General features: G+C 47.6%; 2 protein-coding genes across 2 annotated transcripts; one reads left to right on the top strand and one right to left on the bottom strand.

The window, feature by feature from the left end:
* Positions 1–82: 82 nt before the first annotated feature.
* fem1b (fem-1 homolog b) lies at positions 83–3,832 on the bottom strand. The gene is made up of 2 exons (XM_029153952.3): positions 3,148–3,832; positions 83–2,876 (listed from the first exon to the last, which is right to left on the bottom strand). Exons 1-2 carry the CDS (start codon positions 3,393–3,395, stop codon positions 1,241–1,243), a joined length of 1,884 nt encoding a protein of 627 aa, XP_029009785.1. The 5' UTR covers positions 3,396–3,832; the 3' UTR covers positions 83–1,240.
* calml4b (calmodulin-like 4b) lies at positions 3,822–12,577 on the top strand. The gene is given in 8 exon segments (XM_041071356.2): positions 3,822–3,962; positions 5,591–5,881; positions 6,062–9,940; positions 10,021–10,051; positions 10,471–10,614; positions 11,996–12,184; positions 12,369–12,407; positions 12,410–12,577. Coding segments are annotated over 6 exon segments (462 nt in total). The 5' UTR covers positions 3,822–3,962; positions 5,591–5,881; positions 6,062–9,937; the 3' UTR covers positions 12,466–12,577.
* Positions 12,578–13,271: the final 694 nt, after the last annotated feature.

The raw sequence follows: 13,271 nt of genomic DNA, 5'->3' as shown, positions 1-13,271 counted from the left end.
ACTAAAAAGATACGTCATTGTTCAGATTCTTATGCAGTCCTGAACCAGAAACTTCCAGCTAAGGAAAAACTGGACAACTGCAGTGAGTGCAGAGACTTTTAATTTGACAGCATTCAATCAGCAGGAAGTACAACACAGCTGACTCTTTGGCTTCATCCACAAAAAGCTGTTGGTTGTCAGCTCTCTTTAAACAAAAGCAGCTGAGCTTCCTGTTTGGCACCTTTCACACACACACGAGGGAACCAGAACCATCTTAAAAGTCCCATCACACGACGACTCAGCTCTGCTGGGAGCTGCACAAAGAACATTTCAACGCGGCTGAACTTATTCTCATCTAATGTTTGTTTTACAGATTATCTGAACAAAAGAGTGGCGGCAGCGCTGCAGTAGAATCGTGGGAAGCCAAACTCTGACAATAAAACTCATCTACAAGCATCTGCAGACACTCAAGTCTCGGTACCAGGTTCTGGGTAAATCTACCAACAGTGCTAAAGAGTGCGGACACTGTTGTGGAACGTATCAAACAGAAGCTTTGATTTCCAACTGGCTGAATACGTTTAGAAATAGAAATTTGTCGTGGAGCGCTAATCTCTGACAGGTCCAAATGTTAAAAAGCAATATTTAAAGTGTCACCATGATTGATATCATTAGAGAAAATATCTGTCTACATTTAATTGTTGGGTTTGATGGTTCCTGAGCTTTAAAAAACCTAACAAACAGCTCAGCATGTAGTGTCAGATCAATAAAGGGTTTAACTGTACGATCGTGAGTGGTTCAACTCTGCAGCAGTTTTACAGAAACAAGGCAAAAAACACAATTGAACAAAAAAAACCTTTAAAATGACCTCCCTTAAAACACAAGTAATAACCTGATTAGAATCATCTTCAGCAGTTTGAACCTGTCATCAGTGTTAGTCTTCATGTATGGATGCAGACTGTGGGTAAGCTTGGTCGTTTGATGGCTCCTACATTCCTTCTGTTTTGCGTCTCACAGGTTTCAGAGTCACAGTAACGTGAACATAAGGCAAAACAAGAAGCATCGTGGCGACATCACAACACAAGCCTGCTGCACAAACGAGCAGCATCTGTGATCAGACAAGGCTGCTGGGAATTAGCAGTTTAAATACTTAAATAGAAAAACCCACTTTTTTATAAAAATGCTCAACAACATTTAGTACTGGATCGCCATCGTCCTCAGCACCACATGAAGGAATTCATTAAAACCAGTTGTGTTCAATCTGTTAGTGAAACTCCACAAACTCCTCCAGAGTTTTGGGGATCTGGTTGCGGTAGGTGATCTGGTGCTGCCGGACGGCACGCGCAGCCAGGCACTTGAGGCTCATCTTCATCTGCGTCTTCAGCAGGATCTCCGACACTCCTGTTGTGCTCTTGTCCAGCGGCGTCTTCTTCTGCTTGTTGGTCATGTCCGTGTGGGCCCCGGCCTCCACCAGGTTGATAATGATTGCGTGCAGCGTGAGGAAGTCGCTGATGGGCCGGTTGTACTGGACAATGACATGTAGAGGGGTGTTGCCCTCGTGGTCGACGGCATTGACCTGCGCGCCGCAGTCCAGCAGCAGCTTGGTGACCTGGGCGTTGGGGAAGCTACAGACATCGTTTGTGTGGAAGTCATCGACCGGGGTCGTGGAGCTGATGGCCAGGTGGAGCAGAGAGGAGCCGTCGCGTGACCGCGGGTCCAGCTGGATCAGGTGGTAGATGTGCTTGTTGATGAGGGCGCGCTCCTCGTCGCTGCACGTGGTTTTGGTGGAGATGCAGCCCAGGTACAGAAAAGTAAAAATATTGGACTCGTAATTGTCCATGGCCTGCTGTAGCTCAGATTCAGTCGCCGCCTCAACTCGAGCCAGGCTGCGCTGAATCTCCAACACGCTGCAGCTCAGCACCTGTTCCACAGCTGAGGCCAACACCTGTTCCTTCAGGTGAACCATCTGCGAGAACACCTGAGCGAAACGCAGCAGGTCCTTGTGCGTGTTCCTGTTTCCTTTCTGCCGCAGGTGAAGTGCATGAAGCCACAGTTTGATGCACTGCTCAAACTCCATGTTATCAGCGTACACAGCACCGCGGTAGATGATGGGGTGTGATACGTCAATGTTGTCCGAGCCCAGGATCCGCTCTCGGATCATTAGTCCCTCCATGTGCAGAGCATCTCTGTCCACCCGTATGGCCTCCAAATCTTGAAGCGTCCGACACTCGCAGCGCCCCCCGTAGGCCTCGATGGGCGGCAGCAGCTCCTTGGAGATGACGCTCTCCGCATCTCGATAGCGCTCCGTCATGGCCGTGTGCAGGTACTGGTACGTTCTCTGGATGTCGTAGTTCTCTCGGTCGTTGGCGAACGAGGCGCCCAACAGTTCCAGGGCCTCGATGCGGCTGCGAGGGTCACAGTCAGCGTGTGTCAGCAGCAGCTCCACCACCTCAGCTTTACAGCTCTCCGCAGCCACCTTCAGAGGCGTCATCCCATGTCCGTTCACCACCATCGCCGCCTGACAGCGCACCAGCTCTTTTACAATCTCCAGATGCCCTGCCTCTGCTGCGAAGTGCAGGGCAGTGGCACCGCAGTGGGCCTTGGCGTTGGGGTCTGCACCCTGCCCCAGCAGGAATGTGACTACGTCTGTGTGGCCCTTGTAAGCAGCGATCATCAGACAGGTGTTGTTGTACTTGTTGGTGATGCTGATGTCAGCCTTATGTTCCACCAGGTATTGAACGATGTCCAGACGGCCATCGAAGCAGGCGGCTCGCAGAGGAGTGGAGTTGGTGATGGTGGTGTGGTTGACGTTGGCCTGGTGACTCACCAGCAGACGCACCACCTCGAAGTGCCCAGCTCCTGCTGCACACCACAGCGCCGTGGCCCCATCGATGACGTAGCTGCAGGGTGGAGACACGCCATTAGTCCACAGACAGGCTCAGAACTCAGGAACCCAAAACCAGCTATCAGTATTTACATATAAATAACCACAGAAAGACCCAAAAACTGGCTTTAGTGAATAGTCTGCAAATAAATGTGGTGACAAAACTCCACTTGTGGCCCCAGTGGGACCCAGATGCCTCATAGGGTTGTGTAGGACTGGGTCCAGGCAGCCTCTGCTCAGCTCTCGTAGACCACAATGCTAAGCCATCTACAGACTCCAGGTCTTACCCGTCGAACCTAACCGTGCCGGTCTGTTCCGTGTCCACTCTGTAATGGTCCAGGAGTAACCGGACCACTTTGTCGTGTCCGTTGCGGGCTGCGATGATCAGCGGAGTGGACCTCTGTCCGGCCAGCTGGGTCACGTAGCTCAGCAGATACTGGGTCTCCGCCTCGGAGTGGTTGAGCAGCAGCGCGGCCAGGGTCAGGACTCGGCCCTCGCTGGCTGCCTTGTAAACGTATCCGGCCAGAGACTCCATCTGACCCCGACAGCTCGCCAGGACCTCCGCTTTTTTCGCAAGTGTCGCCCGCAATGTCCAGTCCGGCACCGCAAGCCGCCTCCCATTAAAATGTCGCCGCAAGCCCCGCGCTCACTCGAAAAGGCTCCATCCCCCAAGACCGCGAGAGAAACGCTGCATTTTCAGGGGAACCGAACATGAGCGTCTAGATTCTGGAGTCTGACTCCGGACGCTGAGCACCAGTAGGTGAAGAGCTAGCCGGCTAGCTGCTCTGCTAACGGTCGCGAAGTGCTGCTCTGCGCCAAACTCTTTAAAACTTAACTCAGTGTTTATGTTGTTTGCTGTAAAAAATGCCTCCTGGTGGAGCGTCTTACTAAAAATACAACAGAGCGAGAAAGAGTTCCCAAACAAGCACAAGCACTTTCACCTTTGGCTAGTTAGTCACTGCCGGAAGTTGCGGTTCAACCATGAAATCCCTCCGTCCGGAACCTTCTGCAAGGGATAAACGTTCCTGGTGTCAACAGTGGATAAAAGAAAACGAAAAAAAGCATTTCCAGCATAACATATATGATGCGTACCTGTTGCACGGTAAGAAATGTTTTCTCTAATGTTTAATATGATCTGTTATGAGGAATTTCAATGATGGTGAATGACACAAAAATCAAACTCTGCTTATTTATTGATCCATTGCAGTTTGGTTAAAGGCAGCCTCCACTTAGAAAATGAGTTTAGCCTGTTAGGAAAGAGGCTGAAGGGTCTCTAAGTGGTGGAGCTACAGGAACACGGTGACTCAGGAGTGCTTCTATCTGTGTTAATGGAGCTGCAGGTTTCATCTCTCCTGCCTGAGATCACAGCTTTCAGATGTCCTGTCCTGTTGTTTTCACCCAGCTGCTGTGTGAGACTCCCTTAAGGCTCTCTAACGGCAGAGACATGTTTTTCATGAGAACATGTGGTGATTGGACCGTTTGCCCCACAGCAAGAAGGTCCTGGATTGATTCTAGGATGACCCATGTTGTCTTGTGTGGCAGAACATCGCACCTCTTGTGATTGTCAGAGTTAGGTAGTGAGTCAGAAATGTCTCATAGTTGAACCTGGATGAAGAGGATGAAGACACAGCGTCGTCAGGATTCTGTGTGGAAAACAGTTTCGCCCTTCATATTGTTGTCACACTCAGTGCGAGGAGCCGATTTTATTTCTGTTACCTTTCGTCTGTTTAACTCACTCTCTGATCTGGAGGCTTGAAGTTTGACAGCGTTTCACCCAGTGTTCCTCATTTCAAACTTTTTTTCAGGTTCTGCTGCAGGCTTCGCCCTCTGGTGCTGCTCACTGGGTGGGTTGGGTTTTCTGTCACAGAATCACAAAAAATACAGACCTAAAGTTAGAAACATGTAAAAGTTTAAAACGTTGAAATGTAAAAAAAGAGAAGTGTTGGCTGAACGTGAGACGTGTTTACCTGGGCGGGAGGGAGTCGGCGCTCGCCTGGTGGCAGCAGCTGGTTGAAACATGAAGCTGAAATGACAGACAAGCACATCAGCATCAAAACCACACAGCAGAACCTTAATGTTCACTAAGTGCTTTCTTCTTTCACTGGGTTTGTTCTCAGGCTTCCCATCATTTTACGCCCTAAAGGCTCTTTGACTTCACAAACCCTCGTAAAGGCAGTCAGAACCGCCAAGGGTCCAACTAATAGCAGCTTCAGTGAACCAGAACAAAATCAGGAAAGACACTTTGTGCCCTCTGCAGCTGCTTGGCCTGTTCGGCAAAGACAGAGGCCGCCTGTCACAGGTCACATCTGGCTCAGCTTCACTGCTCAGAACCGGATCCTGGATGTGGACCGAACTGTTGTCATGGTAACAGGATCATTCAGTGGGGCCTAGTGCTGCAGCATTATGGACATACAGTATTTTAGGTTAAGAAGGATGAAAGTAAACCTGAGAATTCCCGTTTATGTTTGATTACAGTTGATATTTTCAAACTGAATATTAATATTAATAAGTTTGTTTGTCACATATGCAAACGTTGGTTTAGGTTTGACTTCTTCATTTGAATCTGATTTATTGAACTGACTTTTCTGGGGCAACGTCTCTGCTCAGACTGAGTCAGACGATGAGTCTTCCTGACAGAATCAGTTTCATGCTGATGTCAATTAAAATGATTTGAATGAGGACGGACTGTTTTGAAGCAGGAATGTTTCTCTCTGCTCCCCCTTTTTGCAGCTCGCCCTCCCTGTGGACTGGTTTCCCCTGAACCCAGAAGGTGCTGCAGAGTGCTGTACTACATCACGGCTCCGCTCTTCCTGCTCGGAGTAACTCACACACTCAGAGCAAGAAACTCAAGGTGGCGTTTCAGATCCCAGCGACCTCAGGATGCTGCCGCGCTCTGCCGTCCACCTGGGACGCCACGTCATGGGAACCAGTCTCCACCTGACGGCTGATGCTGATTGGCTACCAGCACCACCTGCCAGTCAGACAGAATGCAGTCATGAGGAACCTGAGCCACCAGAGCTGGTAGCTACCGGATCAGAACCTGCTCGTACTGGTTCGGTTTTGCCCTGTTTTAACTGAAAGTGTTTATTTGTATGTCATGTATGTGTGTTGACGAATGCTCCACACTTGAAAGCAACTGTCTTTGTGTCACGTGTGTCTTTGGAGGCCCGTGACAGTAATGAAAGTCATTTCCTTTTGCAGATCGATGCAGTGGAGCTTCTGTTTTACTATAACAACACTCTTGGTCATCTGATGTGATAAGAAGCTTTACATGACTGAACACTGATGAGGTTTCATGTTTACGGCTCTGTCTGCTGCAGGTACGGTCCTCTCTTCCTCATGCTCCTCTTCTTCTTTAGTGGCTGTTTCTGCCAAAGGAATCAACAGGAGACGACGCCATCAGCAGCCTGGATACTGCTCTGCTACACTCTGACACACTGGTCAGATTGTAGCACTGTCGACCCGGTCTAAACTGTCCAGAACTGACCTGGTTCTGTGCTTTTCAGAGTTGATGTTCACTAACACGTATTGTGTTTGATGCTATGTCATCAACAAAGTCACAGAGGGAAACATGACCAACACCATCAGTAGCTACAGGTGCATGAATCTAGACTCGGTCTGAATAACAGGAAGCAATGTTCATTCAGCTGCATCCAGACGAGAGCAGCCATCGTCTGCAGAGCTGAAACAAACCTATGTTTTCCTCAGCAGGCAGCAACAACACACCAGCACCAAGTGTGCGTGTGTGTGCGTGCACGTATGAGTGTTGCTAATAATTGATCAGCAGACTTCTCAGGTAACTAATTACATTACTCAGCAAAGGAAACCCAACAGGATCAAAAGCAAGACAACAATCTGTATCTTCTTTGCGTTGACTCTGGATCTTTGCGTTGAATCTGGATCTTTGCGTTGACTCTGGATCTTTGCGTTGACTCTGGGTCTTTCTGCTGACTCTGGATCTTTGCATTGAATCTGGATCTTTGCGTTGACTCTGGATCTTTGCGTTGACTTTGGATCTTTGCTTGACTCTGGATCTTTGCATTGACTCTGGATCTTTGCGTTGACTCTGGATCTTTGCGTTGACTCTGGATCTTTGCATTAACTCTGAATCTTTGTATTGACTGGGGTTTGCAGACTGGTTTGTGAACGTGTTTAATTTATTTTATGCATTTTTGTAATTCACGTTGCAGTATGATGCTGTCTTGTCCCTTTCTGTCATGACTCCGGTTGGAGAGTATAGGAGAGAGGGCAGATTTTACTGTGGTGTGGGTTGTGTTTTGTTCTTTTTATCAGAACAAACTGGACGATTGTGAATCCCAGCTGTGTGTCGATATCTATACTTTGGCCACATTATAGTCAAGGACTGTATCTGTAGCTGTGGGTCTTAGTCCTTATTATTTACCCCGTGGGTTCTCACATTTTTCAAACAATAAGCCTTGGGTTACAAAGGACATCAAAAGAATCCTGAATGAAAAGAAGAGGGCTTTTGGAGGTGGAAATAAAGGGGAGCTGATAGCTATCCAGAAGGACTTGAAGGTGAATATCTGTGAGGCTAAGGGCTGCTACAGGAAGAAGCTGGAGTTGAAATTTCAGCAGAACAAAATGAAAGAGGTCTGGAGGGTATGAAGACCATCACTCGTTTCAGACCAGCTAACAGTGAGTTAGCAATGTGAGAACAATGAGTTGAACCTGTTTTTTAACAGGTTTCATGTTGGAACATCTAACGGTTCTCCTGACTCCTGCCTGCGATCACTTCCCCTGCTTCTACCTCCAGATAATGCTTCCAGCAACTGTAGGGGTCCTCCATCTCTCTCTCCTGATAGCTCTTCCAGCGTTTTTCGGAATGGGAGTTATGATCCCAGCTTCCCCCCCTCCCAATCCGCACTTTTTACACCCCTTCGTGTAAGAAGACAGCTGAGTAAATTCCCCAAAAATAAGGCTGCTGACCCTGATGGCGTCAGTCCACAGGTTCTCAAAGTCTGTGCTGCCCAGCTTTGTGGAGTGTTTCCCCGTTTATTTGGCCTGAGTCTGAGTCTCACGAGGCTGCCAGTGCTTTGGAAAACATCGTGCCTAGTTTCTTTGCCAAAGACATCACGTCCCAGGGGATCCTCGGATTACCGACCGTGGCACTTACAACACATATTATGAAGACCTTTGGGAGACTGATCCTGGAGCAGCTCCGACCTATTGTTAGGTCCCAGCTGAACTGTCTCCAGTTTGCCTACCACCAACGGTTGGGAGCTGAGGATGCCATCATTTACTTGTTGAATCTGGAAACGCCAGTGAGCACTGTGAGGATAATGTTCTCTGACTCCTGCAGTGCTTTTAATACTATCAGGCCAGCCCTTCTGGGCAAGAAACTGATGTCGATGCATGTGTCCTGTATTGTCGACTGTCTGACCGGCAGACCACACTTCGTACGGTCTCAGTTGTGTTGTGTTTAACTCTGGGGCTCGGACAGTCCTCTCTCCTTTTCGCTCCACCCTTTATACCATGGACTTTAGTTACTTGACAGACTTTTGCCCCCTTCAGAAGTTTACTGATGATTCTGCTATAGTTGGATGTATTAGTTAGGGTGATGAGTCTGAATACAGGGCTGTGGTTGATGTCAGTTGTCTTTGTCAGTTGGTGTGAACAGAACCACATACAGCTTAATGTGGTGAAGACAAAGGAATTAGTAGTGGACCTGAGGAGGACCAAGGCACCAGTGGCTCCAGTTTCTAGCCAGGGACACAGGGTGGAGGTTGTGGAGGACTATAAATATCTGGGAGTATTTATTGATAATCAATTAAACTGGGCTAAGAACACTGAAGTGCTGTATAAGAAGGCCCAGAGCAGCCTCCTTTTTCTGAGGAGGCACAGGTCCTTCAATATCTGTCCAACCATGCTGAGGTTGTTTTATGAGTGTGTGGTCGCCGGTGCGATTCAGTTTGCTGTTGTGATCTGGAGCAGTGGCCTGAGAGCTGCAGACAGGAATAGACTAAACAAACTCATCAGAAGAGCCAGCAAACTGGTAGGGATGGAGTTCGTCAATTCATTCATTCATAACCATATTGATGCAATTTCTTATCTCTTTCTTATCTTGCATGGAACATCTGGGACAAAAGTAATTTACCCTTGAGGATCAATAGCTATTCTATTCTATTCTATTCTATTCTATTCTATTCTATTCTATTCTATTCTATTCTATGGTGTTAGCATGTTCTGACCACATTCTGTTGCTGCTGAGTGAAGCAGAGGAGACCTAGTTTTCAGTTTAGTCAGTGCGTGGAGCTACAAAACCCCAGGGAATGATGGGAAACAAATGGCTCTCACCTGATCGGTCTGGAATTAGTTCAGACAGAGCAATAATAATGCGCCGTAAAAATGACAGTGTGTTTCTATGTTTTATTTTAATGTGAAATATTTGATTCCTACGAATCAGAATCTATAAACAGCTTCTGAACAACGACTGAAAATCTGTAGCTGCTCAGTTTTTCCTCCATCCAGCTTGTTTGTTGCCTTCGCTTCAAAACCGCCTAAGTTTCTTCAGCAAAAACCACAAACTAATGAAGTTTTTTAAAATGTGAAGTAAAGTAAACCCAAGGACGATTCCTATAAGATGGAGCACTGGACAATAAGGATCAGGTGTGAAGGAGGTGGAGTCAGAGCAGTGGAAACAGACCGACCTGCAGCAGCCGGAGCTCAGTCCAAGGTGAAAGGTTGTCATTGTTGGACGCGTCGTAAAGCCTCCCACAGCACTAACTCTAACCCATGTCCACTCAGTGGCCTAAACGTAAGGCGTGATACAGCTGAGAGTGAAGGTCATGTGGATGGCGTGTGAATTAGTGGCACCAAGCTGCTGTTCATATGGCATCACATCACCACAACAGCCACAACCATTGTTTCCTCCATGGCAGAAACAACATTTACCTCAAAATGTTCATAGTTTGGATTGGAAAAAGCAAAATCAGCCCTGCCCCCGAACTACGCGTGTCCAATCCCAGCAGCCATGAGATAATGTGTCCTGCCTCCATCCACTTCCAGCCCGTTGCTCGTCTTACACTGGCCTGTATCGGTTTCACACACTGAGCCCTGATGGTGAGGGAACGACGCTTATCCAGATTCAGTCGTGTCCTGCGTTTCCAGCTTCACTCACACTGTTCTCTCTTTCATTGCAGGCTAAGTTCCTGACACAGGAGCAGATCAGCGGTAAGTCTTTTCCAGAACAGTGACCTGCTCACCTCTAATGGGACCGAGTACAAAGGTTTGGTACTGTTAGAGCGAGGAGACATGACATCCAGAGTCTGCGTGACAGAACAGAGGACTCGTTGAGTTCAGCACGTTGTGTGTTGGCAGCTACTGAGGCTTTGCTGCTATTTTAATGAGCGTTCGCATTATTGCCTGATGTGATCAACACTTGCTCCAGTTAGTCTCTAATTTGGCAGCACAGAGTTCTACAGTGAGTTAAAGTGATTAAGAGCACAAAATGTATAATGCAACCAGATAATATGCCTGCATTTGACCTGAAGGTCAACGGTGAAAGCTGATTTAACTTTATTGAACAAATCTCAACTGTGAAGAGGCAGGTCCCATGGTTTGAATGATGCAAGTACGACTGTGTGTTTCAGAGTTTAAGGAATGTTTCTCTCTGTACGACCGTAAGAGGAAGGCAAAGATCAAAGCCCAGGACCTGATAGTGGTGATGCGATGCCTCGGGTCCAATCCCACCCCCTCCGAGGTTCAGAGGCACCTGCTGAGCCACAGCGTGAAAGGTAGGACCTGTCTGTTTGTCTGTCTGTGTGTCTGTACATGTGTTTACATGTCTGTCTGTCTAAGTCTAAACATATGTCTGTCTGTCTGTACATGTGTCTACATGTCTGTCTGTCTGTCTGTACATGTGTCTACATGTCTGTCTGTCTGTACTGTACATGTGTCTAAATGTCTGTCTGTACATATGTCTGTCTGTACATGTGTCTACATGTCTGTCTGTCTGTTTGTACATGTGTCTACATGTCTGTCTGTACATGTGTCTACATGTCTGTCTGTCTGTACTGTACATGTGTCTACATGTCTGTCTGTCTGCCTGTACATGTGTCTACATGTCTCTCTGTCTACATGTCTGTCTGTACTTGTGTCTACATGTCTGTCTGTCTGTCTGTACATGTGTCTACATGTCTGTCTGTCTGTACTTTACATGTGTCTACATGTCTGTCTGTCTGTCTGTACATGTGTCTACATGTCTGTCTGTACATGTGTCTACATGTCTGTCTGTCTGTCTGTACATGTGTCTACATGTCTGTCTGTCTACATGTCTGTCTGTCTGTCTGTTCATGTGTCTGTCTGTCTGTGTCTACATGTCTGTCTGTCTGTTCGTGTGTCTGTCTGTACTGTACATGTGTCTACATGTCTGTCTGAGTCTATACATATGTCTGTCTGTCTGTACATGTGTCTACATGTCTGTCTGTCTGTCTGTACTGTACATGTGTCTACATGTCTGTCTGAGTCTATACATATGTCTGTCTGTCTGTACATGTGTCTACATGTCTGTCTGTCTGTACATGTGTCTACATGTCTGTCTGTCTGTCTGTACATGTGTCTACGTGTCTGTCTGTCTACATGTCTGTCTGTACATGTGTCTACATGTCTGTCTGAGTCTATACATATGTCTGCCTGTCTGTCTGTTCATGTGTCTGTCTGTCTGTCTGTCTGTGTCTACATGTCTGTCTGTCTGTTCGTGTGTCTGTCTGTACTGTACATGTGTCTACATGTCTGTCTGAGTCTATACATATGTCTGTCTGTCTGTACATGTGTCTACATGTCTGTCTGTCTGTCTGTCTGTACTGTACATGTGTCTACATGTCTGTCTGAGTCTATACATATGTCTGTCTGTCTGTACATGTGTCTACATGTCTGTCTGTCTGTACATGTGTCTACATGTCTGTCTGTCTGTCTGTACATGTGTCTACGTGTCTGTCTGAGTCTATACATATGTCTGTCTGTTTGTACATGTGTCTGTCTGTCTGTCTGTCTGTCGGTCTGTCTGTCTGTACATGTTTCTGTCTGTCTGTTTGTTCATGTGTCCACATGTCTTGTCTACATGTAGATTCTGGTTCTGAGAGACCGGCTCCCTGTTAGACTCTTTGTCTCCTGCAGGTCCGGGTGGAGAGCTCGACTTCTCCACCTTCCTGAGCATCATGCACCAGCAGCTCCAGCAGGAGGCGCCGGAGGTGGAGATCCTGGAGGCCATGCGCATGGCTGACAAGGAGCACAAAGGCTTCATCACGGCCTCGGAGCTGCGAGCCAAGCTCACTCGGCTCGGAGAGAAACTGACCGACAAGGAGGGTGAGAGCAGCTTCAGCCCCAGCAGTCATCACCGTTTTGATGTTTGACACGTTTTACATGCTTTCTGTAAGAAACATCTTCAGACATTATTACCACACAGTTTAATCCCTAATACATGTGAGTGTTGAGTGAACGCAGCTCATGTAGCGTCGCTTCATTAAGTCGAGGCTGCATCTGTTTCCAGTGGACGAGCTGTTGAAGGAGACTGGTGTCGGAGCCGATGGCCGGTCCACTGTGAGCATTTCGCTAAAGCTGTAACACGTTCTGGTGCCAAGTGCTGACCCGGCTCCAGGTCCAGCACTTTGGGCCCTCTGCTATAAACCAAAGCTATAGCAGCACAATAAAAGCACAGTGACGTGATTGAGCCTCTGCCATTTCATTCACTCAAATAAAAAAGACAAAAAAAGACCTCCTGAAGAAAATGCATCATTAAAGACTGAATGTTGAATGTTTATACGTTTACAAGAGTGAAGGAAGAAGACAATGAAAAAATGACGCAGACTCTGCAATAGTAAAGAGAGAGAGCGAGAGAGAGCGAGAGGGAGTGAGAGAGGAGCACAATGCATGGACGTGAGGTGAGATAAATGAAGCAGACAAATTCACAGGTGGCAACAGAGAGCTGCTGGTGGAGGAGGACTTGAACCGGCGCCGCAGGATGTGAGGAAGCAGAGGGATGAGAGAGGTTTAACGCCTGGAACTGAGCTTTTCATCTTCGAGAAGCTCGAAGGGAAGAAGATAAATAATGGACAAAACATAAAGAATGAAATGAAAATGTGGCGACTGACCGGTGGAGGCAGACGGCCCCCCACCCTGGGCCCAGTTCACCCTCTGGGACTTTGCTCCCCATTATCTCTGTCCACACTCCTGCATCACTTAACATAAAATCTGACAGTATGAATGAACGACGAGCTCCAGTGAGAGCTTTGGTTCTAGTGATGGACGAGAACGTGGCCCACTTTCCCACCCATTACATGCTCACGCCTCCTTCCAGCGCATGAGGGCCAGTCTGAGCTGCAGTACCAGTACAGCCACCGGGGGGCGACACCACGCTGTTTTTGCACAAACATCAGCGATTGTTGGTCTATTT

This window comes from Betta splendens, chromosome 6, assembly GCF_900634795.4.
Source record: "Betta splendens chromosome 6, fBetSpl5.4, whole genome shotgun sequence".
Taxonomy (NCBI): domain Eukaryota; kingdom Metazoa; phylum Chordata; class Actinopteri; order Anabantiformes; family Osphronemidae; genus Betta; species Betta splendens.
This window is presented reverse-complemented; position numbering and strand designations above follow the sequence as displayed.

What these genes read in the sequence shown, in the direction of transcription:
- fem1b (XM_029153952.3), bottom strand. Translation starts at nt 3,395, where the DNA reads ATGGAGTCTCTGGCCGGATACGTTTACAAGGCAGCCAGCGAGGGCCGA. An exon ending in GGCACGGTTAGGTTCGACGG is followed by an intron (nt 2,877 to 3,147) that starts GTAAGACCTGGA and finishes TCCACCCTGCAG; the next exon opens with CTACGTCATCGATGGGGCCA.